Source organism: Callorhinus ursinus, unplaced genomic scaffold (genome assembly GCF_003265705.2).
Source record: "Callorhinus ursinus isolate GAN/ISIS: 27379988/994484 unplaced genomic scaffold, GSC_fseal_2.0 scaffold9, whole genome shotgun sequence".
NCBI lineage: Eukaryota > Metazoa > Chordata > Mammalia > Carnivora > Otariidae > Callorhinus > Callorhinus ursinus.
In genome coordinates, this window is record NW_027397071.1 from 61,321,491 (window position 1) to 61,347,915 (window position 26,425).

A 26,425-nucleotide genomic window follows, 5' to 3' on the forward strand; every position below is an offset into this window, starting at 1 on the left:
CCTTTTGTATAGGCTATACGTTTCCCATGACTTTGTTCTGCAGTATGCTTGTAATTTTCTTGAACTTATTTCTGTCTCTTTGCCTTCTCCCATTGCCTACCTTCCAGTCTTCTATTTATCGCTTAGAGTTTGCATAGGCATTAATTCCTGTGAAGGCTTTTCTGACAGTTACTTACTCCCTCTATATTTCTCATTCTTCTACATGCATCTTTTGTTTTAGCTATCACATTACTTTGTAAATATTTGTTTACTTGTCTTTCTTACTAATTTGTGAGTTCCTTACAGCTAGGAATTAGATCTTACTCATTTTAGTATTCCTAATGCCTAGCACACTTTCTGGCACCTAGTGTGTTCTCACTGAATAGTAAATTGAACTGAAATAGTTAGTTTTGAGCCTGTTTAAATAAGATGAAGATGAAAAGGATATGATTGAGTTTTTGGATCCTGATTTTGTCATCAGAATACTAGCCGTTTTAGCTTTGTGTTATTTGCATATGTAAATGAGCGTCCTGAGATTTGGAATTGTGTCATTTCATCTCTGTATTGTTAGTATCTAATGCTTGCCTGCCAAATATCAAGTTTCTAGTGTTTATTGAACTGAAGCAAATTAAAATTAGATGAAAGCATTCATGCTACAAAGATAGTATATGACTAGTAGCATTCATCTTTATTTCTGTATGTTATCTTTAAGAATAAATGAGAAAAAAATTTTCAGTTGCCTTATTGAAATTCAGATTTAGGGGATATATGTTATATTCCTGATCTGTAAGTCAAATTATTAAAAAAACTTGGTGTTATTTATTATGATGATCACACTTTCCCTTCTAAGCATTTATAGGGCAACATTTCTTTAAGATTTGTTTTAAAATGTGGCATGAATTGATGACAAAGTAATAGTGGTAATTGTTTTAATTTTTCTATTTTTTCCCTCTTTTGAAGTGCTCCTAGCATTCCTTCTGTTAAGAAAAAAAAATGTTCCCAAAGATGTCCTCTTGGTTGTGTGGATATTATTGGCAAGATTTTTCAGTACCTTTGCATGTAGTTGTTACGAGACATAACTTTACAGATTCAAGAAGCTCTGTGGACACCAAGTAGGATTAATACTAAGAAAGTCACACATAGGCACATGGTAGTCACATTGCTGAAAAACAAACATAAAAAGAAAAGTTTTAAACACATTCTATGAAGAGAACAATGACAAGAATGGTAATTAACTTCTCATCAGAAACAATGTGATAAATACAGGGGACAATGGAATGATATCCTTAAGTGCTAAAAGAAAAAAATTATCAAACTGGAATTTTAAATGTAGCAAAATTATCTTTCAAAAGTAAAAGTGAAGACATTTTCAAAGAATAAAACGAGAGAGTTTGTTGCCAACAGAGCTGTACATTATCAGAAATGCTAATGGAAGTTCTTGAGGCTGAAGAGGTGATACCAGATGGAAATGCAGATCTATGGAAGAAGTGAAGATCACTGAAAATAATATATATGTGGGTAAATATAAACAATTACACTTCTCTTTTCATAGTTCCTTTTTTTTTTTTTTTAAGATTTATTTATTTAACCTGGGGTGGGGGAGAGAGAGCATGCACACGCACATAGGGGGAGGGGTAAAGGGAGGGGGAGAGAGAATCTCAAGCAGACTCTGCACTGAGCGCAGAGCCCTACTCGGGGCTTCATCTCACAACCCTGAGATTATGACCAGAGCCAAAATCAAGAGTTGGACACTCAACTGACTGCACCACCCAGGTGCCCCTCTTTTCATAAGTTCTTAAAGAACAGTTGACTAGCACAAAAATAACAATACACTGTGGAGTTTTATATTTTATGTAGAAGTAAACTACATGATAACAGTAGCTGAAAGAAAATACATAATTGGACTTTCTTATAAGGTTCTTACGTTATATGGGATGTAGTAATAATATTAACTCAAGGTACACTGATAAATTATGGATGCATATTATAATCTGTAGAACAACCACTGATACATAGAAAAACTGGTGAAAAAGCCAATAGAGGATTTAAAAATAGAATACTAAAAAATAGGCTCAACCTTAAAGCATGTAGATAAGGAAGAATAATGGAACAAAAACAATTGGGACAGATTATAAACAAACAAATGATAGACAAACTCAGTCATATTAGTAATTACATTAAATGTAAATAGACTAAACAGTAATCAAAAGGTAGGGACTGCCATCAGCAAAGGTCCCTGAACTCACCCCCACCTCACCCACTGATATTTCCAAGAGTGTGACTTGGACTCAGCCACCACTTTCTAGGAACCAGCCTGTACTCTCTTTACCTGCTTCCCTCACCCCTCCCACTCCCTATTTGTAATTAAAATTGTTTAAGGAAAGGCAAAAGGAAAAAAAATAGAGACTGTCAGGATTGGATAAAAATAAAAACTGATCTATATTGTTTAGAGGAGGGACATTTGAAATATAAAGACCCAGTTAGGTTGGAAATGTAAGGATGAGAAAAGCTATACCATGTAGACACTGATCATAACAAAGCTGGTGTGATTAATTAATATCAGACCAGGTAGACCTAAAGATAAGGAGTATTTTATGATTTTTGGTGCTATTGTAAATGGAATCGTTCCTCTAATTTCTCTTTCTACAGTTGCATTGTTAGTGTATAAGAAAGCAACTGATTTCTGTGCACTTTGGAAAACAATGTGGAGGTGCCTCAAAAAATTAAAAATAGGGGCGCCTGGGTGGCTCAGTTGGTTAAGCGACTGCCTTTGGCTCAGGTCATGATCCTGGAGTCCTGGGATCGAGTCCCGCATCGGGCTCCCTGCTCAGCAGGGGGTCTGCTTCTCCCTCCGACCTTCCTCTCTCTCATGCTCTCTACCATTCTCTCTCTCTCTCTCTCAATAAATAAAATCTTTAAAAAAAAATTAAAAATAGAGTTACCTAGTGACCCAGCAATTGCATTCCTAGGTATTTACCCCAAAGACACAGATGTAGTGAAAAGAAGGGCCATATGCACCCCAATGTTCATTGCAGCAATGTCCGTAATAACCCAACTGTGGAAAGAGCCGAGATGCCCTTCAACAGATGAATGGATAAAGAAGATGTGGTCCATATATACAATGGAATATTACTCATTCATCAGAAAGGATGAATACCCAACTTTTACATCAACATGGATGGGACTGGGGGAGATTATGCTAAGTGAAATAAGTCAAGCAGAGAAAGTCAATTATCATATGGTTTCACTTATTTGTGGAACATAAGGAATAGCATGGAGGACATTAGGAGAAGGAAGGGAAGAATGAAGGGGGGGAATTGGAGGGAGAGATGAACCATGAGAGACCATGGACTCTGAGAAACAAACAGGGTTTTAGAGGGGAGGGGGTGGGGGCTGGGGAGGGGGGTGGGGGGAATGGGTATTAAGCAGGGCATGTACTGCGTGGAGCACTGGGTGTTATATGAAAACAATGGATCATGGATCGCCACATCAAAAACTAATGTATAGTGATATAATAAAAAAAAAGATAAGGAGTTATTAAGTAGAAATAAAGAAGTTCTGGCTTGCTACTTTTCCACTTTCTAATCCTGGGCAAAACATGTAGCCTTCTTTTATTTTCTCATCTATAAATTGCAGTTAACATATGAGCTCTTATGTTAGGCATTTACCTGCATTATTATCAATCCTTGTAATAGCCTTGCAAGATGATTATTATTTTTCCTAAAGTCACAGCATTATTAATAGGCTGTGATTGAAAATTTTCGGTGTTGGCATTAAGATTTTATTGTTCATCACTATATTTTATTTTTTAAAATATTTTATTTTTAAGTAATCTCTACTATACTCGACATGGAGCTTGAGCCTACAACCCCGAGATCAAGAGTTGCCCACTGAGCCAGCCAGGTGCCCCCATCAGTACATTTTAAAGATGCCCCTCTCCTGAAATACTTTGTAAACTACAGCCCCAAATTCCCTAAGTCAGTGTTAATTTACTTACATTTTGATTAAGGTAAATGAAAAAAGGCAAAATAGCTTAGATTATTTGAGTCCATTCAGAAAAAGATACTGGCATTGTAGAGCCTACAGTGAATTCTTTATATAATAAACAGCATAATGTGTGTTATTTGCCTCTTAGAGTTGTAGACTATAAATTACTGATATTTGTTTAGTCTTTTCCATCATATTTGTGGTTTCTGGTCAGACTTACACTTTACAATTTACAGTAATGCTATGAAAAAGCCAAGTATGATTTGTTCATGTTTTTAAAGAATTTTACAAAACTGTAGATGTACTTTGTTGTGTGAAGTACTATGATGCCTGGGAGCAGGAGCTATGTGTTTTACCCATAGTATTTCCAGACACTGCTTAGCACATGGCAAATACTCAAATACTTTTGGTAGGTTTTTTTTTTCCCCGTTTTTTGTCCCCTAAAAGTCTTGTGTAAAAATTAGTATGTAATGAAATTCCCATGAAGATGTGTTAAATGTTTGCTCCCTCTTGTGGTTATAAAGGAGAAAGAACATAAGCTCTTAAAATGAAATCTGTTCTCTAGTTTTTGTTGTTAAAAGATGTGTGTAAAATTTACCAAATAGTGTGTAAAATTTACCAGAATTTTTTCTCTTTTTGGAGGGATATTGATCCATATACCTTTATCAACTCAATAAATTTTTCTATTTCACATACACTCATAAGACATGCAGAATTCATGCTCCAGTATAATTTTTTAATGTCTAGGATAGTTTATATACTGTTAACTCAAGTCAGAACTTAATAGCACTTTTGGGCACACATTTTCTGCTTTCCTGCATATAAATTATATGAACAGTGAAATAACTTTTTTGTGTTTTGAGAACTATATTAGTTTTAGATATATATGAGGATATTATTGAGAGTATTGTTTCCTAATGGTGTTAAACGTTCCTTGTTTTGATCAAAGTAAAAATAAAAGCCTAATTTTTTTTGCCTTCACAGCTTTTAAATTGAGAACACCTGACCAGTTTTTTTTAAATGCATAATATTTTTATTCTAAATAATTAATGCAACTGAGACTATAAGCAACTGGGCCTTGGGAATGCTTTGAGGTGTAGAAAAATCTTTTTAACACGTCTATATATATCCTTGACATTCTTTTCTTTATATACTTAACAGACTTCCACATTACTTTGTTGGACCTCTTCATTTTGTTTACTTCTGTCATTAACAGAAGTTGACTTTCCTTTTGAGACTATTTTTGGAATAGAAACTATTTTTTTTTTTTTTAAAGTCAGAAAACCAATGTTTTATTCCTAGAGCTCTGCCATATTTCTAGCGGGTGCCAATGGTCACCTGCCACACATGCACCAGGTTGTCTGTGTAGCCGGCAAACAGAGTCTGGCCATCAGCAGACCAGGCCAGAGAGGTACACTGGGGTGGCTCTGCCTTGCGGCTGGTACTGATAACTTCTTGCTTTAGTTCATCTACAGTGATCTTGCCTTCTAGGTCCCAGATCTTGATGCTGGGGCCCGTGGCAGCACAGAGCCAGTATCGGTTAGGACTGAAGCACAGGGCATTGATGATGTCCCCACCATCAAGTGTATAAAGGTGCTTGCCTTCGTTGAGATCCCACAGCATGGCTTGGCCATCTTTCCTTCCAGAAGCGCAGAGGGATCCATCTGGAGAGACATTTACAGTGTTTAGGTAGCCCGTGTGGCCGATGTGATTGGTCTTCAGCTTGCAGTTTGCCAAGTTCCATACCTTGACCAGCTTGTCCCAGCCACAGGACACAATAATGGGATTGCTGCTGTTGGGTGAAAATCGGACACAAGATACCCACTCCGAATGGCTCTCATCCTGGACAGCATATTTGCATACACCCAGAGTATTCCACAACTTGATAGTTTTATCTCGGGAGCCAGAAACAATTTGCCAGTTGTCGGAGGAGAAGGCCATACGCAGCACATCCTTGGTATGTCCTACAAATCTGCGTGTGGTGGTACCCGTTGTGAGATCCCAAAGACGAAGAGTTCCATCCCAGGAGCCCGAGAGGGCAAATTGGCCATCTGAAGAGATGACCACGTCACTAACAAAGTGGGAATGACTCCGAAGAGCATGCTGCGGGATGCCATAGTTAGTCTCATCCCTTGTCAGCTTCCACGTGATGATGGTCTTATCTTGAGAGGCGGACAGTATCATGTCCGGGAACTGGGGAGTGGTTGTGATCTGAGTCACCCAGCCATTGTGGTCCTTGAGGGTGCCACGAAGTGTCATCTGCCCAGTCATGGCAGCGGCGAGTGCGGGTGTCGCCACGGCAACAAGGATGGAATTGGATAGTTCAGAGAGACCAGCAACGCAGCTGCTACCTAGAAACAGTATTTTTATCATTTCAGAAAAATTGTACTGTATGTGCCAAAGACAAATAGCATGCAATAAATGTGCACTGTAAAGTGATGTTGTACTCTCATCAGGGCTCACTTACTAGACAGGTGACTTGCTCCTGAAACCAGTCTAGCTGTGATCATGATCTAGATCCTCACCTCAGCAATATCACAACTGTCATTAATTGAAGCAAACAAAAAACAAACAAAATGTTGTGGTATATACTCACATAGCAAAGAATACAAATCATAAAAGATTCATGAACTTGCACAAAATGAATACACCCATGAAACCAACGCTCAGGTTAAGAAAACAATATAAGTACAACTTCAGAAGGCTTCTTCTAGTCATTATCCCCTCATGCTCTAGGATAACCCCAGTACTTTGAATCTAACATATATATTAGTTTTGCCTGCTTTTAAACATTACATGCAGGAAACCATACAATAGGCTTTTTAAAAAAATTTGTGGTTAAATATACATAATTTTTTAAAACCATTTGTAAGAGTAGAATTCAGTGGCATTAAGTACAGTCACATTGTGCACCATCACCACCATCTTTCTAGAATTTTTACATTTTTAAAAAATATTTATTAGAGAGCAAGCACGTGTGGGGGGGGCAGAGGGAGAGAGAGAGAGAATCAGAATCCCTGCTGAGCAGGGAGCCTGACATGGGGCTTGATCCCAGGACCCTGAGCTGAAGGCAGATGCTTAACTGGCTGAGCTACCCAGGTGCCCCAAATTTTTCCATTTTCTTGAATTAAAATTCTATACCAGTTAAACATTAACTCTTCATACCCCTCTTCTTCTAGTCCCTGGCAACCACCGTTCTACTTTCTATTTCTAATGGATCTGACTGTTCTAGGTACCTCATATAAGTGGAATCATGTAATATTTGTCCTTTTGTGTCTGGCTTATATTACTTAGTATAATGACCTCAAGGTTTATCCATGTTACAAGCATATGTCAGAATTTCCTGCCTTCTTAAGACTGAATAATCTGTTGTTTGCATATACCACATTTTGTTTATCCATTCATCTGTCAGTGGACATTTGGGTGATTTCCACCTTTTGACTATTGTGAACAGTGCATCTGTGAACATGAATGTACAAATAACTATTCAAGTTTTGCTTTCAGTTCTTTTGGGTATACCCAAAAGTGGAATTGTTGGATCAAATGACAGTATTATGTTTAATTTTTTGAGGATGTGGTAGACTTTTTCATGTGCTTATTTTTTATTTTGTGACCTTATTTATCAGTGTAAGAGGTTTTTCTTTTTAAAGAATGCAGAAGATGTTCTATATACAGTCATTTATCTGTGATAAAAGATATCTTCTTTAGCACTTACAGCCTTTTTTTTGCTTTATCACATCGGTTAGGTAGGATCTCCCATATATGCTGAATAGAAGTAGTGATAGCAAACATCCTTACCTTTGTTCCCAATCTTAGGAAGAAAGTTTTGGTCTTTCACTATTAAGTATAGTGTTAGTGTAGGTTTTTTATAGATTTCTTTCATCAAGTTGAGGAATTTTCTTTTGTTCCTAGTTTGCTAAAATTTTTTTATTACAAGTGAGCGTTAAATATTGTCAGATACATATTGTTTAAGTTTATTTATTTTTAGTAATCTCTGCAACCAGCGTAGGGCTTGAACTCATGACCCTGAGATCAAGAGTCACATGCTTTGGGCGCCTGGGTGGCTCAGATGGTTAAGCGTCTGCCTTCGGCTCAGGTCACGATCCCAGGGTCTTGGGATCAAGTCCCGCATCGGGCTCCCTGCTCCTTGGGAGCTTGCTTCTCCCTCTGCCTCTCTCTCTCTCTCTGCCTCTCATGAATAAAAAAAAAAAAAGAGTCACATGCTTTTCCAACTTAGTCGTATAGATTCTTTCCATTATTTTGTTATTATGGTCAGTTACACTGATTTCCTGATGTTAAATCATTTGCATTGCTGGAAGAAACCCCACTTGGTCATTGGTCATGATGTGTTTATCCTTTTTATAATATATATATTATAAACATGTATTATTATATACATACACATGTATACATATATTCTTGGACTTTTGCATTTATATTTGTGAGGAAAATTAGTCCAGATCTGGAGAAATTATGAACCTATCTCCTGCTCCATATCAGTGAGGTAAGTCAGTAGATCAGTGATACCCTGAATGAGCTACAATAGCACCGTGTGCCCTGTCTAGACTTTTTGAGGGTGGTTAAGCCTGCTGCTTCTCATCTGCCTTCTAAATCTTGCACAGATTTTTTTAAAATTATGGCCACTCCTGACCTGAAACCACTCAGGGAAGAAATTTTTAGAAATGTAGTTTTAGCTTAGATAAATCTGAGATCATCTTGGCCATACCTTTTTGTTTTTTTTCCTTGTTGTTCTAGAGATTAAAATATAAATGGCTTACTTTACCACGTGTATCTTGAATTATATACCACTTTATGTATAATAGTGTAAGAACTTTATAAGGGTATACTTCTATTTATTCTGTCCCAGTCTTTGTTTTATTCTTGTCATGTATTCTACTTGTTTCAACCTCATAATTTATTGCCATTATTTTTGCTTTAAAGAGTTAATTGTCTTTTAAAGAATCTAAGAAACAAGAAGTATCATGTATTTACCCACATATTTGCCATTTTTGGCAATCTGTGTACATTAAAGTTTCCATCTGATATCACTTCCCTTCAGCATGAAAAACTTTTTACTATTTCTTGTATGCAAGAAAGGTCCATTGATGAGAAGTTTTCTCAGCTTTTGTTTATCTGAATATTTCTTTATTTTGCCTTTTCACTGTATATTTTTTATTGAGGAATTAGATGCAGTGGTAAACCATGTTGGGTATATAAGTACATTTTGGCAAAGTATGAAAATCAGGGAAATCAAGTCTCTCTTATCTCATAATTTTATTACTCTGCTTTTTTAATAAGTAAAAGTCCATTTCTTTGGATGTTTATAACTTAAAAATGTTAATTTATGTGAAATTCACATTCAGTGGCATGCACTTATCTTAAGCAATTTGGTGTTTTTATAGCTGTATATACCCCTTTAACCATCACCCTAACAAAGATAGAGAATATTCCGATTGCTCCAGAAAGATTCCCTCATGTTTCCTCCAGTCAGTCCCCATGCCTCATAGGGAATCACTGTCCTGATTTCTACCATTGTAAATTAGTTTTGCCTTTTATCGGATTTCTTTCCCTCAACATAATTCTTTTGTGTTTCATCCATATTTTCATAGATACGTAGTTTAAAAAATTGCTGAGTAGTATTCCATTCCCCCAATAAAGATAGAGTACATTTCTATTGCTCCAGAAAGGTTCCCTCAAGTTGTCGTCTTTTTTTCCTTTTTTTAAGATTTATTTATTTTGAGAGAGAGTGGGTGTACGAGCAGGGGGAGTGGCAGAGGGAGAGGAAGAGAGAGAATCTTAAGCAGACTTCCCACTGAGCATGGAGCCTGATGTGGTGCTTGATCTCAGGGCCCTGAGATCATGACTTGAGTCGAAATCAAGAGTTGGACGCTTAACTGAGCCACCCAGGTGCCCCCCTCAAGGTGTCTTCTAATCAATCCCCATGCTTCCTGGAAAATCACAGGTCTGATTTCTGTCACTATATATTAGCTTGCTTGTTACTGGACCTCATATAAAAGATCATATAGCATACAGTCTTAATCTGACTTCTTTCACTCAACTGAATGCTTTTGAAGGTCATCTGATAATATGTATTATGAATATTTTCTTTCAGTCTCTGTCTTGCCATTTTATTTTATCTTAGGGCTTGTTGTGTTTTCTGAGGTCTTGTGCCCTGGCTGATCCTGAAGTGTAATTTTTATATTGTAAGACTGCCAAAAATTATGCTGTTTTATTTTTTACTAATGTGTTTAGCTTTCTAACCTGTAGAAGCCTAGAATTTACTAAATGTTATTTTGTAGAAAACTGGCATTATGTTTGAGGGCCCTCCAGATTTTCATAAATAGCACAATGAGGCACATGATAGTATAAGGCAGAGTAGAATTAAATGCAAAATGATTGTTATAGACAGAATCATAAAAGAAGAGAAAAGGAAGAATTGTGTTTTTACAGGACTTCATATATGAGGGACTTTAAGCCTTAAAGGCTTAAAATCCAAGTTACCTTTTGGCTTTTTCTCTCACATATCAAAATGGAATGTGATTAAATCCTAAGTAAATCTCTCAGACTTTTTGTTTTGAAGCCCTAATTTTAGTAATTTTGGAAAAGCAGTTTGTGGGCTAAGTGTGAAAAATTGATAGTGGACAGTTCGAGACTAGCAGTAATTGACTCTGCTTATTATCATTTGCTTATTTAGGGGGAAATTTTGCTTATATCAAAAAGTGCTTTTTATTGGCCTGTATAATTTTGTATACTTATTTTTATGCCTGTGGTATCATAAGCAAAATTCCGTTTGGCATACTTGAAAGTGAATGGAGAAAAAGATCTAACTTTAAGATTTTGCTAAAATTGAATCATAGTTGTAAATGCAAGGTTTGGGTATTTTTGTGAAATGTGACTCAAGTAATGAGAGAGATTGGCCAATTTATCCCAATTCTGTGGTTTGGTTCTTTGCTCTGCAGACTATTTGTTCTTTATCTGTTACCCATCAGTGATAATGTTCTGGGGAATTGGTTCGAAATAACAGCTTCACAGGAGGCAGATTTGTTAACTAGAATATTAATTTACAACAGGATAGACACTTTTATATTGACCACAGTACTTGTAATCGTTATTCAGACATTCTCTTCCTGGTATTAGGATATCTGAGAAACCAGTTTGGTTATCAGAATATGGATTGGTAAGTAAGGAAGCAGAGCAGAACAAAGTACCTCGAGTGGTTTAGAGGATGGCTTACCCAGGCTATGCTAAGTCTAGGGAATTATTCTTGCTTTATTTCTAGTGTTGAGATATTCATGCAATTAGTTCCATGAATACTATCTTTTAGTATCTTTAAGATATCTTTATAGTAACTTTTTTGGTCAGTAATGGACAAATTCTTACTTTCTGAATCTTCTTTCCTTATATTTGGTGTACCCTTTTGTTAGAACTTAAGTTATATTAATGTGATTAGTTTGATTGATACTTTTGCTGCTGACAGTTTATTCTTCTTGATGAAACTCGGGAACAACCCAAGCCTTCCTAAGACTGTGGTACAAGTACTCTTCCTTTTTTATGTTAACATCTTGACGAAATTTGCAGGGTTGTAGTGGAAAGATTGATCACTTTGATGTTCTGGCTCTAGATTCAAATTCTGGTTCTGCTACTGAGTAGCTGAGCAATTTGGTAAAGCTGTTTGATCTCTTTGAGCTTGTTTCCTCAGTAGTACTTAATTTTGTGAGGATGTTGAGAGGGTTATGAATTAATGTGTCTAAAATACTTGAACAGTGAGTGCATAAGAAGTGTATTTCTATGAAATTCGTCCATCCATTTATCCTTTCAACAACTATTAATTGACTGATTTAGTATGTGCCGGGCAATTTGCTATGCATAGGGGTTACAACACTGACCATGATGGTCAGTGATCTGTGCATTTTTGGCATTTACAGTTTAGTGGGAGGTAGAGGCACATAAACCAGCAATTGTAATACTATGATAAGTGCTATACTAGGCGGTAGAAGCATATTTATAAGTATTTTTAGAAATACCTTAAAAATGCAGTGTCATAATAATAAAGGATTTTCAAGACTTGAGTTCCCCAACTTAACAATAGTGCCTGGTTCATTTTTGTGAATTGAATGCATGTACAACTTATATGAAGGAGATGTTTGTATGAAAGATAGATATTGAATTGATACAATTCAATTTTGGTGGAGCTTCTACATTTTGAGATTTTTTTTAAAGAAAAATTTAAAGTTTTAAGAAAAACTTTCAAAGAAAAGTTATTTAAGAAACTGAAACTGGGTCAATGATTGTTAGTATTTCCTAATATCAAACTGCTGTGTGATAAAATGTGTGTGCATCTGCACTGTGGTACTGTTTGGCATTTATTTGCATTGACCAATTTGTGAGTAGATTACATTAGTACAGAATCATATGGCAGCTTATTTTGGGAAATAGTAGAGACATGCTTTATTTTTCTTAGTACACATACATTGTCAATAAAAGCATCTATGTAGGTTCTACTCAGACTAATGATGTTAAAAAGAATAATAACAGAAAAGCAATGCTTGATAAAATTTAAAATAGTGTAATTCAGTAGCCTTGATTTTCATTTTTACTTTTTTAGGTATGTATGTGTGTATGTATGTATATAGGTAAGTAAGCAAGCCTCTGTGCCCAACGTGGGCTTGAACTCATGACCCTGAGATCAAGAGTTGCATGCTTTATGACTGAGCCAGCCAGGTACCCCAGTAGTTCTTTTTAACAACAGGAAAACTTTTGCACTGAGTTTAAGTGGCTTACTTGAAAATAGCCAGCTGGGGATTAGGAGGTAGGCAATGCTCTGTTTTCATTGTACTGGTGGTTCTCAAACTTTAATTGGTATAAGAACCACCTGAGATGGTTAGTAAACTAGAGCCCTACTTCCAGAAAGTCTGATTCAGTAGTGCAAGGCAGAGTCTAAAAACCAGTATTTTAATAAGCATCCCAGGTAAACCTGATGTAGGAGTGATAATACTTTTGTCTACTATGCTGCCCCCATGCTGTGATAGAGACTTGTCATGTTGCTGCTCAAGGCCTCTCTCCTCTTTCTGAAGTTGATGACCTTCTTGAAATCAAATTGTCCTTACCATTGTAGCACTGACAGTAATAGTCTGCTCTGTGTTGTGCTCCAGTCCTCTAAGTGCTCTGCTTTTGAGTATCCCTTGGATATATCTGATTTTTCTCATAATGTGAAGACAACTCATCTGTTACTCTTCTTTCATTTCCCACAATTCTTAATTAAAAATCTATGTTTTAATAAAAGTGAATTAATTTTAGTTTCCTAGCATGACTGCTCTTTCCCTGTTTTATCTCTTCTTCTCTACCTCTTCCTTCCTCCCATCACTCCTGTTATGTTTCTCTGACCAAACTATGAGCTTCTTAAGCCTGGAATAGAATCGGTGCTTAATAAATATAATGAATAAGTGAATAATAAGTCTTGTATTTTCTAAATATTATTAGTTCATATATAAGTTTCATGGTTGTTTTACCCATTCATGGGAAGAGATTTTTCTTAAGAAAAGCAAGATAATAAGGTAAAATTCAGGGTAATAGTTAACTTAGTGGAAAAAGGAAAGTGATTAGGAAGTAGCACTCTGAAGGCTTCAAGGCTACTAATGATGATGTAATTTTTTAGTTGTTTGGTGGGTGCATTAGTATCAGTAGGTATTTGGAAACTGGCTATTCATCTTTGCTTGAATAGGGAAAAGTGAAATATAAACTATTATATTAGAACCATTTGTAATGTAAGTGGGACGGTCTGTGTACTTGGGGTGGTAGACTCTAAAATGAAATCCACTGGGAGATTTGAAAAGTTGGCTTCAGTGAGATTGGTAGGAAACTCTCAGCACAACTAAGCAATACCAAAGGCTTAAATAAATGGCTTTTTTTTTTTGTTTGTTTTTGTTTTTTTTGTTGGGGGCGGAAGAGCAGAGGGAGGGGGAGAAGGAAAATTCCTTTTTTTTTTTTTTAAAGATTTTATTTATTTGAGAGAGTGAGAAAGAGAGAGAGAGAGCACATGAGAGGGGGGAGGGTCAGAGGGAGAAGCAGACTCCCCGCTGAGCAGGGAGCCCGATGCGGGACTCGATTCCGGGACTCCAGGATCATGACCTGAGCTGAAGGCAGTCGCCCAACCAACTGAGCCACCCAGGCGCCTGGGAGAAGGAAAATTCTTAAGCAGGCTCCATACCCAGAGTCACTGTTGCTAGCCACTGTTACTCTATCTTTGAGAATCCTTTAAACATCTTTTGTTGTTAAATATTTACATGGTTACAAAGTGAAATCTACGAATCGTAGTCAAAGAATTCTAACTTCTTTTCCCTTTTCCTCCTTATTTTAACATTAAAAAGTCCTTTATTTTCCCACTGAAAAAAGTAAAAGTGACTATGTTTATATTTTTATATTCCTATCAGTCTTAAATAAATGATGGTATCGTACACCACCTTTTCTACAGCTTTTTTTTTTTTTCACTCAAGGGTATATTCTGGAAGTCTCTTCATTGTAATATATAGAACAGTTGCTCATTCCTTTTTATAATTGTATAGTACTGCTTCAGTCATTTTTTATTTTTATTTTATTTTTTTTAAAGTTTATTTACGTAAGTAGATCTAGCCTCAGCATGGGGCTTGAATTCATGACCCTGAGATCAAGAGCTGTATTAAAGAGGGGACTACTGAATGGAGCACTGGGTGTTATACTCAAACAATGAATCATGGAACACTACATCAAAAACTAATGATGTAATGTATGGTGATTAACATAACAAAGAGTTGTAAACTCTTCCGACTGAGCCAGCCAGGTGGCCTACTAGAGTATTTTTTTTTAAATGTAAATCCTAAATAGTATTTCATTCCAAACTGATGCTGTCGTTGAACAGCAAACCACCCTAAATTCAGTGGCTTAAAACAATTATTTACTTTCATTCAGGCATTTGCTGTGAGTTGTCTGATCTAGGCTGTTTGTGTGGGTGGCTCTGCTTCATGTTTGAGGTCTTATTGGACTATCTCCTGAGCAGGTTGGAGCTCAGAAATGTTACATGCATATTCATTCTGTCATCCTCTTAAGGGACTACAGATAACCCAGTGATTATCTGGGTTCACATCTGTGATGAATACAGATATAAGAGGGCAAGCAGAAACTCATAAAGGCCTAGGTTCAGAATTGTCATAATGCCACATTCAGTCATATTCCAGAATCAAGTCATAGATACAAGCCCCAAAGTTACCTTTTTTTTTTTTTAAAAGATTATTTATTTGAGAGAGAGAGAGAGCATAGGGGAGGCAGAGGGAGAGGGACAAGCAGGCTCCCCACTGAGGGGGCCCGACATGGCGCTCGATCCAGGACGCTGGGATCATGACCTGAACTGAAGGCAGATGCTTAACCAACTGAGCCACCCAGGCGTCCCTCAAAGTTATCTTCTTAATGTTGGTCTTACTTGGGCACTCTTATCAGAAATTTCAATCCCTTCCCAATGTTTCATATCCCCCTTCCTTGCTGTAATCCTTAATTTATCATTATCTTATTGTGTGTATTTAAAATACTTAAACCTTGTTTATTGTCTGTATCGCCCCCTTACAATGCATGTGTAATGAGAGCAACATTTTCAATATTTTTATTCACTGTATCTCCTGAACCTAGAACACAGTTGATGCTCAGTAAATATTTTTGAATGATTAAATGAAGGCATGAAGTGAAATAAGGTTGGGGAGACCCGTCTTTCATTAGTTTTTTTTTCTTATACTACCCTTTCTTGTTGTTGTTGAGGTATACTCCATAAGATAAAATGCACAGATCTTAATAGTACAGTTTTATAAATGTCAATAAAAGTATATTCATGAAATAATAACTCCAGTTAAGATATAGAACATTCCTCTCACTTTAAAAGGCTTCCTCATGTCCTTTCCTGTCATTTCTCCAGTCTCTAGAAGCACTTGCTATTCTCATTTCTGTTACCATAGATAAGATTTTCCTACTTTAGAATATCATGTATATGGAATCATATAGCATACATGTTTTTCTTATTTCCTGTCTCGCTCAACATAATATTTTTGAGATTTATCCATGTTGAGGCATGAATCAAAAATGCATTCCTTTTTACTACTGAGTAGTAGTCTATTGTATAAATACATCACAATTTGTTCATTTGTTTATGGATAAAGCTGATATTAACATTCTTATATAAATCTTTTTGTGGATATTCATTTTATGAAGGTTTTTATTTCTCTTGAATAAATACTTAGAAGTGGAATTGCTGGGTCATAAGGTAATGTATTAACTGTTTAAGAAAGTGCCTAATGGTTATTCGAAGTGGTTTACCATTTAAAATTCCCCCAACAATGTATGAAACATACCAGTTAAAGTTTTTTGTTTTATTTTACTTTGTTTGAAAGTTTGTTGATTTATAAGTATTCTTCCTAAAAGGCAGTGTGTTAGGGAGAAAGAATAAAGACTCTAGAATTAGTCTATGGAAAAATGTTTTAAGTATTAAAGCAGTCTTGCTGTCTGAGAACCATTCTCTATATACATACATATATGGAGAATATATATACAAATATGCATTTGTGCGTGTGCGCGCGTGTATGTGTGTATGCCTCAATATCTCAGACAGAACTATAGATGGAGTTTTTCCTCTGTGCAGTATTTACCTAATTTATGAGGATTAGAATTGGCATGTAGTTTACCGGTTTGAGATGGTGACATAGGGGGCTCAACTCAGCTATTCTCATGGACACACCAAGTCTACAGCCACATATGGAAACATTCCCTTTGAAAGAAATATGGAAACAAGCTGAGTGACTCCTACTCATTGGTAAATGAGATAAAATTCATCAAAAAAGATTAGGAGAGGCTGAGAAACAGTCTTACCATAAAAACTAACTCCTGGTTAGCAACATACCTGGGAGGGAAGGAACAACTCCCAGCTTCTTCCTGAAAAGAAAAGGTTTTGGATCCCACATCTGGTGCCCCAACTTCTAAGACTTCCATTTGAGGGATGTGCCCCCAAAACATCCTGCTTTAAAAGAAAATAGAGCTTGTGTTCATGAGACCCACAAGGCTATAGTGAACTCAGAGGCAGCTCTTGAAGGGCTTTTGTTGACTCACTGTAGCTAATCCCCCAGGACCAAGCACACAGGTAGCAGACTGAAACGTACCTAGTCTTAACGTGAAAGAGTCCCTCTTAAAAGCTTCAGTCTGGGGGGCAGGCTTCTAATTTAAGACCTATCTAGGGGCCAACTGCAGTAGTCTCCAGAGACCACAGAGGCTAGCAGGCACTATCTTCCTGCTCATCCTCTGCCCTGCACCAGGTCTTCACTATCTCAGAAGGGAGCTCACGCACACATCTGGCACCAAGGTTTTTGCAGCAACTGACCAGGGATGCCCCTTGATTGCCTGGCTCTTGTGGCCAGCATGGCTTGCATTCATGAGTACACAGGACTGTAACAAACAGAAACAGTTTTTAACCAGCAATCCTCCAGGGCATGGACAGAGGCAGCAGACAGCAATGCCTAGACTTTTTGTGAAAGAGGCCTGTTTGCATATTATAGTACTGCAGTCTGAGGGGCAGGCTTTTTTTTTTTTTTTTTTTTTTTTAACACAAATCAGGGAGCAAACTGCATTACTCTCCAGAGAATGGGGAGGCTGATGGGTGCCATCTTCACACTTACTCTCTGCGTTGTGCCATATCACTGGTGGATCCATGAAAGGAGCTTGTGCACACATCTGGCAGCCCAGCTTTTGTGGCTGTTGTACAGGGACATGTATGATGATAGCCTGGCTCTGGTGGCCAGCAGGGCTTGTGTTCATGGGTTCAGTGGGAAGGTAGCAAAGAAACAGTTCTTAAGTGGCTGTCACCCCAGTGCAGACAGATATACCGATCCCCAATCTTTTCGTGAAAGAGATATATTTACTCCGATAGCTGCTGCCTGAAGATCCAGCTCTTTTTTAAAAATTTTTTATTGTTATGTTAATCACCATACATTACATCATTAGTTCTTGATGTAGTGTTCCATGATTCATTGTTTGTGCATAACACCCAGTGCTCCACGCAGAATGTGCCCTCTTTAATACCCATCACCAGGATAACCCATCTCCCCACACCCCTCCCCTCTAGAACCCTCAGTTTGTTTTTCAGAGTCCATCGTCTCTCGTAGTTCATCTCCCCCTCCAACTTACTCCCCTTCATTCTTCCCCTCCTGCTATCTTCTTCTTTTTCTTTTTTTTAAAAATATGTTGCATTATTTGTTTTGGAAGTACAGATCTGTGATTCAACAGTCTTGCACAATTCACAGCGCTCACCATAGCACATACCCTCCCCAGTGTCTATCACCCAGCCACCCCATCCCTCCCAACTCCATCACTCCAGCAACCCTCAGTTTGTTTCCTGAGATTAAGAATTCCTCATATCAGTGAGGTCATATGATACGTCTTATCTCTGATTGACTTATTTCACTCAGCATAACACCCTCCAGTTCCATCCACATCGTTGCAAATGGCAAGATCTCATTCCTTTTGATGGCTGCATAATATTCCATTATACCACATCTTCTTTGTCCATTCATCTGTCGATGGACATCTTGGCTCTTTCCACAGTTTGGCTATTGTGGACATTGCTGCTATAAACATTGGGGTGCACGTACCCCTTCCGATCCCACATTTGTATCTTTGTGGTAAATACCCAGTAGCGCAATTGCTGGATCGTATGGTAGCTCTATTTTCAACTGTTTGAGGAACCTCCATACTGTTTTCCAGAGTGGTTGCACCAGCCTGCATTCCCACCAACAGTGTAGGAGGGTTCCCCTTTCTCCGCATCCCCGCCAACATCTGTCGTTTCCTGACTTGTTCATTTTAGTCATTCTGACTGGTGTGAGGTGGTATCTCATTGAGGTTTTGATTTGGATTTCCCTGATGCCGAGCGATGTTGAGCACTTTTTCATGTGCCTGTTGGCCATTTGGACGTCTTCTTTGGAAAAATGTCTGTTCATGTCTTCTGCCCATTTCTTGATTGGATTATTTGTTCTTTGGGTGTTGAGTTTGATAAGTTCTTTATAGATTTTGGATACTAGCCCTTTGTCTGATATGTCATTGGCAATTATTTTCTCCCATTCTGTCGGCTGTCTTTTGGTTTTGTGGACTGTTTCTTTTGCTGTGCAAAAGCTTTTTATCTTGATGAAATCCCAATAGTTCATTTTTGCCCTTGCTTCCCTTGCCTGTGGCGATGTTTCTAGGAAGAAGTTGCTGCGGCTGAGGTCGAAGAGGTTGCTACCTGTGTTCTCCTTTAGGATGTTGATGGATTCCTGTCTCACACTTAGGTCTTTGAACCATTTGGAGTCTATTTTTCTGTGTGCTGCAAGGATATGGTCCAGTTTCATTCTTCTGCATGGGGCTGTCCAATTCTCCCAACACCATTTGTTGAAGAGACTGTCTTTTTTCCATTGGACATTCTTTCCTGCTTTGTCAAAGATGAGTTGACCATAGAGTTGAGGGTCCATTTCTGGGCTCTCGATTCTGTTCCATTGATCTATGTGTCTGTTTTTGTGCCAGTACCATATTGTCTTGATGATGACAGCTTTGTAATAGAGCTGGAAGTATGGAATTGTGATGCCGCCTGCTTTGCTTTTCTTTTTCAATATTCCTCTGGCTATTCGGGGTCTCTTCTGGTTCCATACAAATTTTAGGATTATTTGTTCCATTTCTTTGAAAAAAGGGGATGGTATTTGGATGGGGATTGCATTGAATGTGTAGATTGTTCTAGGTAGCACTGACATCTTCACAATGTTTGTTCTTCCAATCCCTGAGCATGGAACGTTTTTCCATTTCTTTGTGTCTTCTTCCATTTCTTTCATGAGTACTTTATAGTTTTCTGAGTACAGATCCTTTGCCTCTTTGGTTAGCTTTATTCCTAGGTATCTTATGGTTTTGGGTGCAATTGTAAATGGGATCAACTCCTTGATTTGTCTCTCTTCTGTCTTGTTGTTGGTGTATAGGAATGCCACTGATTTCTGTGCATTGATTTTATATCCTGCTACTTTACTGAATTCCTGGATGAGTTCTAGCAGTTTTGGGGTGGAGTCTTTTGGGTTTTCCACATACAGTATCATATCATCTGCAAAGAGTGAGAGTTTGACTTCCTCTTTGCCGATTTGGATGCCTTTGATTTCTTTTTGTTGTCTGATTGCTGTAACTAGGACTTCTAATACTATGTTGAATAGCAGTGGTGATAGTGGACATCCCTGCCGCATTCCTGACCTTAGGGGAAAGGCTCTCAGCTTTTCCCCATTAAGAATGATATTGGCTGTAGGTTTTTCATAGATGACTTTTATGATATTGAGGTAGGTACCCTCTATCCCTATACTCTGAAGAGTTTTGATCAAGAAAGGATGCTGTACTTTGTCAAATGCTTTTTCTACATCTATTGAGAGGATCATATGAGTCTTGTTCTTTCTTTTGTTAATGTATTGTATCACGTTGATTGATTTGCAGATCTTGAACCAGCCTTGCAGCCCAGGGATAAATCCCACTTGGTCATGGTGAATAATCCTTTTAATGTACTGTTGGATCCTATTGGCTAGTATTTTGGTGAGAATTTTTGCATCCATGTTCATCAAGGATATTGGTCTGTAATTCTCCTTTTTGATGGGGTCTTTGGTTTGGGGATCAAGGTAATGCTGGCCTCATAAAACAAGTTTGGAAGTTTTCCTTCCATTTCTATTTTTTGGAACAGTTTCAGGACAGTAGGTGTTAATTCTTCTTTAAATGTCTGATAGAATTCCCCTGGGAAGCCATCTGGCCTGGGGCTTTTGTTTGTTGGGAGATTTTTGATGACTGCTTCAATTTCCTTAGTGGTTATAGGTCTGTTCAGGTTTTCTATTTCTTCCTGGTTCAATTTTGGTAGTTGATACATCTCTAGGAATGCACCCATTTCTTCCAGGTTATCTAATTTGCTGGCATAGAGTTGCTCATAATATGTTCTTATAATTGTTTGTATTTCTTTGGTGTTGGTTGTGATCTCTCCTCTTTCATTCATGATTTTTTTGATTTGGGTCATTTCTCTTTTCTTTTTGATAAGTCTGGCCAGGGGTTTATCAATCTTGTTAATTCTTTCAAAGAACCAGCTCCTAGTTTCGTTGATCTGTTCTACTGTTTTTTTGGTTTCTATTTCATTGATTTCTGCTCTGATCTTTATTATTTCTCTTCTCCTGCTGGGTTTAGGCTTACTTGCTGTTCTTTCTCCAGCTCCTTTAGGGGTAGGGTTAGGTTGTGTATTTGAGACCTTTCTTGTTTCTTGAGAAAGGCTTGTATTGCTATATACTTTCTTCTCAGGACTGCCTTTGCTGTATCCCAAAGATTTTGAACAGTTGTGTTTTCTTTTTCATTGGTTTCCATGAATTTTTTAAATTCTTCTTTAATTTCCTGGTTGACCCATTCATTCTTTAGTAGGATGTGCTCTTTAGCCTCCATGTATTTGAGTTCTTTCCGACTTTCCTCTTGTGATTGAGTTCTAGTTTCAAAGCATTGTGGTCTGAAAATAGGCAGGGAATCATCCCAGTCTTTTGGTACCGGTTGAGACCTGATTTGTGACCTAGGATGTGATCAATTCTGGAGAATGTTCCATGGGCACTAGAGAAGAATGTGTATTCTGTTGCTTTGGGATGGAATGTTCTGAATATGTCTGTGAAGTCCATTTGGTCCAGTGTGTCATTTAAAGTCTTTATTTCCTTGTTGATCTTTTGCTTAGATGATCTGTCCTTTTCAGTCAGGGGGGTGTTAAAATCCCCTACTATTATTGTATTGCTGTCAATGTGTTCCTTCGCTTTTGTTATTAATTGCCTTATATAATTGGCTGCTCCCATGTTCGGGGCATAGATATTTACAATTGTTAGATCTTGTTGGATAGACCCTTTAAGTAGGATATAGTGTCCTTCCTCATCTCTTATTACAGTCTTTGTTTTAAAATCTAAGTTTTCTGATATAAGGATTGCCACCCCAGTTTTCTTTTGGTGTCCGTTAGCATGGTAAATGGTTTTCCACCCCCTCATTTTCAGTCTGGGTGTCTTTGGGTCTAAAATGAGTTTCTTGCAGACAGCATATCGATGGGTCTTGTTTTTTAATCCTATCTGATAGCCTGTGTCTTTTGATTGGGGCATTTAGCCCATTTACATTCAGGGTAATTATTGAAAGGTATGAATTTAGTGCCATTGTATTGCCTGTAAGGTGACTGTTACTGTATATTGTCTCTGTTCCTTTTTGATCTGTGCTGCTTTTAGGCTCTCTTTGCTTAGAGGACCCCTTTCAATATTTCTTGGAGGGCTGGTTTCGTGTTTGCAAATTCCTTTAGTTTTGTTTGTCCCGGAAGCTTTTTATCTCTCCTTCAATTTTGAGTGAGAGCCTAGCTGGATATAGTATTCTTGGCTGCATATTTTTCTCGTTTAGTGCTCTGAAGACATCATGCCAGGCCTTTCTGGCCTGCCAGGTCTCTGTGGATAGGTCTGTTGCCAATCTAATATTTCTACCATTGTAGGTTACATATCTCTTCTCCCGAGCTGCTTTCAGGATTTTCTCTTTGTCTCTGAGACTCGTAAGTTTTACTATTAGATGTCGGGGTGTTGACTTATTTTTATTGATTTTGAGAGGGGTTCTCTGTGCCTCCTGGATTTTGATGCCTGTTTCCTTCCTCACATTAGGGAAGTTCTCTGCTATAATTTGCTCCAATATACCTTCTGCCCCTCTCTCTCTTTCTTCTTCTTCTGGGATCCCAATTATTCTAATGTTATTTCATCTTATCGTGTCGCTTATCTCTCGAATTCTGCCCTCGGGATCCTGTATTTGTTTCTCTCTCTTTTTCTCAGCCTCTTTATTTTCCATCATTTGGTCTTTTATATCGCTGATTCTCTCTTCTGCCTCATTTATCCTAGCAGTTAGTGCCCCCAGTTTTGATTGCACCTCATTAATAGCCTTTTTGATTTCGACTTGGTTAGATTTTAGTTCTTTTATTTCTCCAGAAAGGGTTTCTCTAATAACTTCCACGCTTTTTTCAAGCCCAGCTAGTATCTTTAAAGTCATGATTCTGAACTCTAGGTTCGGCATCGTAGTAATATCCGTATTGAGTAGGTCCCTGGCTGACGGTACTATCTCTTGTTCTTTTTGCTGAGGTGATTTTTTTCGTCTTGTCATTTTGTCCAGAGGAGAAGAGATGAATGAGAGAACAAAATGCTAACAGGTTAACAACGTCCCCAGCAAATATACTCTAAACAAATCAGAAAAGACCAGTAACCAGGGGAAAAGAAAGGGAAAGAAAGAAAAAAGAAAGAGAAAGAAAAAAAAAACAAAAAAAAAAAGATAAAAACAAAAACAGAACAATACAAAAAAAACAATATGATCAGGTAATGCATAGATCAGTGCCACACACTAGATTTTGGGCATATTTTGGTGTGTTAGAAAAAAGTGCCTCCTAAAATTTTAAAGGAAGAAAGACTTATATATGTACAAAATAAGGGTTGATACAATGAAGGGGTGGAAGATGACTGTAAAGATGAAAATTATAAAAGATTTTATAAAAGGGATTGTTAAGATAAGAAATTGTTTGAAAAAAGAAAGAAGATTAAAAAAAAAGAAATGAAAAAGAAAAACGAAAGAAAAAAACGGTAGAGAATGTGATGAGGCAGGAGACTAGAACAAAGCCATACACTAGTGATTTAGGGTATATTTTGATCTGTTAGAAGAAACTGTATCTCAAAGTTTTAAAGAGAGAACAATTTATATATATATGCCAAAAATAAGGGTAACTACTCTGAAGGGATAAAATATGACTCTAAAAATGAAAAATAAAAAATGTTTTTTAAAAAAAAGGGATTGATAAGATGTTGGTTGAAAAGGGAAAAAAAATTAAAAAAAGTTAAAAAAATTAACTTTGAAAAACTAATGATCATGGTAAAAAAAACCATGAATTCTATGTGCAGTATTTCCCTAGCGCTGGAGTTCTCCTGCTCTCCTTGATTGGTAAACTTGGTCCTGGCTTGCTGGCTGTTTGTGCTGATCTTCTGGGGGACGGGCCTGTTGCTGTGGTTCCCAAATGTCTTTGCCGGCGGCGGAATTGCCCCTCCGTTGTCGGTCCGGGCTAAGAAGCTGCTAGGGTTTGCTCTCAGGAGCTTTTGTTCCCTCAAAGCTCTGGTACAGCTTTGGAGGACCAGGGTGAAAATGGTGGCCTCCCAATCTCCACTTGGAGGAGCTGAGAACTCGGGACCCTGCTTCTCAGTTTGCCTCCAGAGAAAAGCAATCACTCCGGTCTCCCTGGTCTCCGGTCGCACTGCGTGCTCACCCGGCCTGTGACCGAGCGTTTCTATCTCTGGAACTCGACCCTGTGTGGAGTCTCCAAACCCAGAAAATCCCTGCGATGCGCTTCTGCGCCGCTTCTCCCGGGAGATGGAGGGGAGTCTCCCCGGCTCTGCTGCTTGTTGGGTCCCTGCTGGAGGAGCAGTGGCCCGACTGGGCCGCAGATCACAGTTTATGGCCACCCGGAGCTGAGAGCCCGCGCCTTGGCTCCGTCTCTGCAGCCGGCTTCCCCGCTCCAATACCTGGGAGCTCTGCTGCACTCAGGCACCCCCGGTCTTTCTGTGACCCCCGAGGGTCCTGAGACCACACTGTCCCGCGAGGGTTCCACCCCCCGCTTAGCCACTGGAGCGATGTCCCTCCGCGGTGCTGGCTTCTAAAAGTTCCGATTTTGTGCTTTGCGGCTCTATCGCTTGCCAGAAGCGGCGGACGGAGGCCCCCTCCCCCGCCGTCTATCCTCCCGAATATTGCCTCGGATTTACTTCTCCGCATGTCCTACCTTCCAATAAGTGGTCGCTTCTCCATTCAGAGAGTTGTTGCTACTCTCTTCTTAGGTCTCCTGTTGAGTTTGTAGGTGTTCAGAATGGTTTGATCCCTATTCAGCTGAATTCCTGAGACCAGACGAAATCCAGGTATCCTACTCCTCCGCCATCTTGCTCCGCCCCCTCCTCTCCCTGTAGATCCAGCTCTTAATCAGCCTACATCTGGCTGCTGAGATCCTCCCCTTTGGGTTACTGACAGTTTTTGGCACACCTTGAACTACTGGGAGCCACTAGGGACAAAGAGGTGTGCTTGGATGATCATAAAAGTTTGAGAGACAACCAAGAGCTAGGGCAGGATTGAAAGATAAAGTTCATCTTCTACATAAGACTACTACATCAAGACTGGAAGGGGTAGCTGTTTCATCTAATGCCTAGCAACCAGCCCAGAGAGTCAAGGAAAATGAACAGAGTATATTCCAAGTGAAGGAAAATGATACAACCCCAGGAAGAGATCTTAATGAAACAGAGATAAGTGATTTATCTGATAAAGAGTTCAAAATAGGAGTGCCTGGGTGGGTGGCTCAGTTGATTAAGCATCTGCCTTCAGCTCAGGTCATGATCTCAGGGTCTTGGGATTGAGCCCTGTGTTGTCGGGTTCACTGCTCAGTGGGGAGTCTGTTTCTCCCTCTCCCTTTGCCCCTCCCCCCCACTCATGTCCACGCATGCACACGATCTCTCAAATAAAATCTTTAAAAAAAATTTTTGTTAAAGTTCAAAATAATGGTCATAGAGATGCTCACTGAGGTCAGGACAGCAATGCATGGCAAAGTGAGGATTTCAGCAAAGAGATAGAAAATATAATAAAGTACCAAAGAGATATCAGAAGAACCAAAGAATACAATAATTGAACTGAAAAATTCAATAGAGGTGTTCAGAAATGGAGTAGATGAAGTAGAAGATAGAGAGCAGCAAACTTGGTGACAGGGCAGTGGATTCATCGAGTTAGAGGGTCAAAAAGGACAAAGAATGAAAAAGTGAAGATAAAGAACTTATGGGACAACATCAAATCAATATTTACATTTTGAAGTTTCTCAGAAAGAGAAGAGAGAAAGGGGCAGAAAAGTTATTTGAAGAAATAGTGGCTAAAAGGGGCACCTAGGTGGCTCAGTTGATTAGGCGTCTGCCTTCAGCTTGGGTCATGATAATGAAGTCCTGGGATTGAGTCCTACATCAGGCTCCTTGCTCAGTGGGGAGTCTGCTTCTCCCTCTCCGTCTGTTCCTCTCCCCTGCTTGTGCTCTCTTTCTCTCTCATTCTCTCTCCCCCCCCAAATAAATAAATAAATGAAAAATGTTAACAAAAAATACATAGTGGCTATAAACTTCCCAGACTTGGGGTGGGAAACAGACATCCAGACCGAGAGAGTTTTTTTTTTTTTTTTTTTAAGATTTTATTTATTCATTCGTGAGAGACAGAGGGAGAGAGAGAGAGAGAGAGAGAGAAGCAGAGAGAGAAGCAGGCTCCCAAGGAGCAGGGAGCCCGATGCGGGACTCGATCCCAGGACCCTGGGATCATGACCTGAGCCGAAGGCAGACGCTTAACCATCTGAGCCACCCAGGCGCCCCCAGACCGAGAG

General features: G+C 38.5%; 2 protein-coding genes across 8 annotated transcripts in view; one reads left to right on the forward strand and one right to left on the reverse strand.

The window, feature by feature from the left end:
- The window catches only part of FAF1 (Fas associated factor 1), a 487,148-nt gene that overhangs the window by 19,842 nt on the left and 440,881 nt on the right, over window positions 1-26,425 (forward strand). The window lies entirely within an intron of this gene.
- LOC112823829 (small ribosomal subunit protein RACK1-like) lies at window positions 5,225-6,354 on the reverse strand. The gene has a single exon (XM_073896764.1). The coding sequence runs from the start codon at window positions 6,337-6,339 to the stop codon at window positions 5,284-5,286; it is 1,056 nt and encodes a 351-aa protein (XP_073752865.1). The 5' UTR covers window positions 6,340-6,354; the 3' UTR covers window positions 5,225-5,283.

Bases quoted from the DNA above. Each gene is read 5' to 3' on its own strand.
- LOC112823829 (XM_073896764.1), bottom strand. From the start codon at position 6,339: ATGATAAAAATACTGTTTCTAGGTAGCAGCTGCGTTGCTGGTCTCTCT.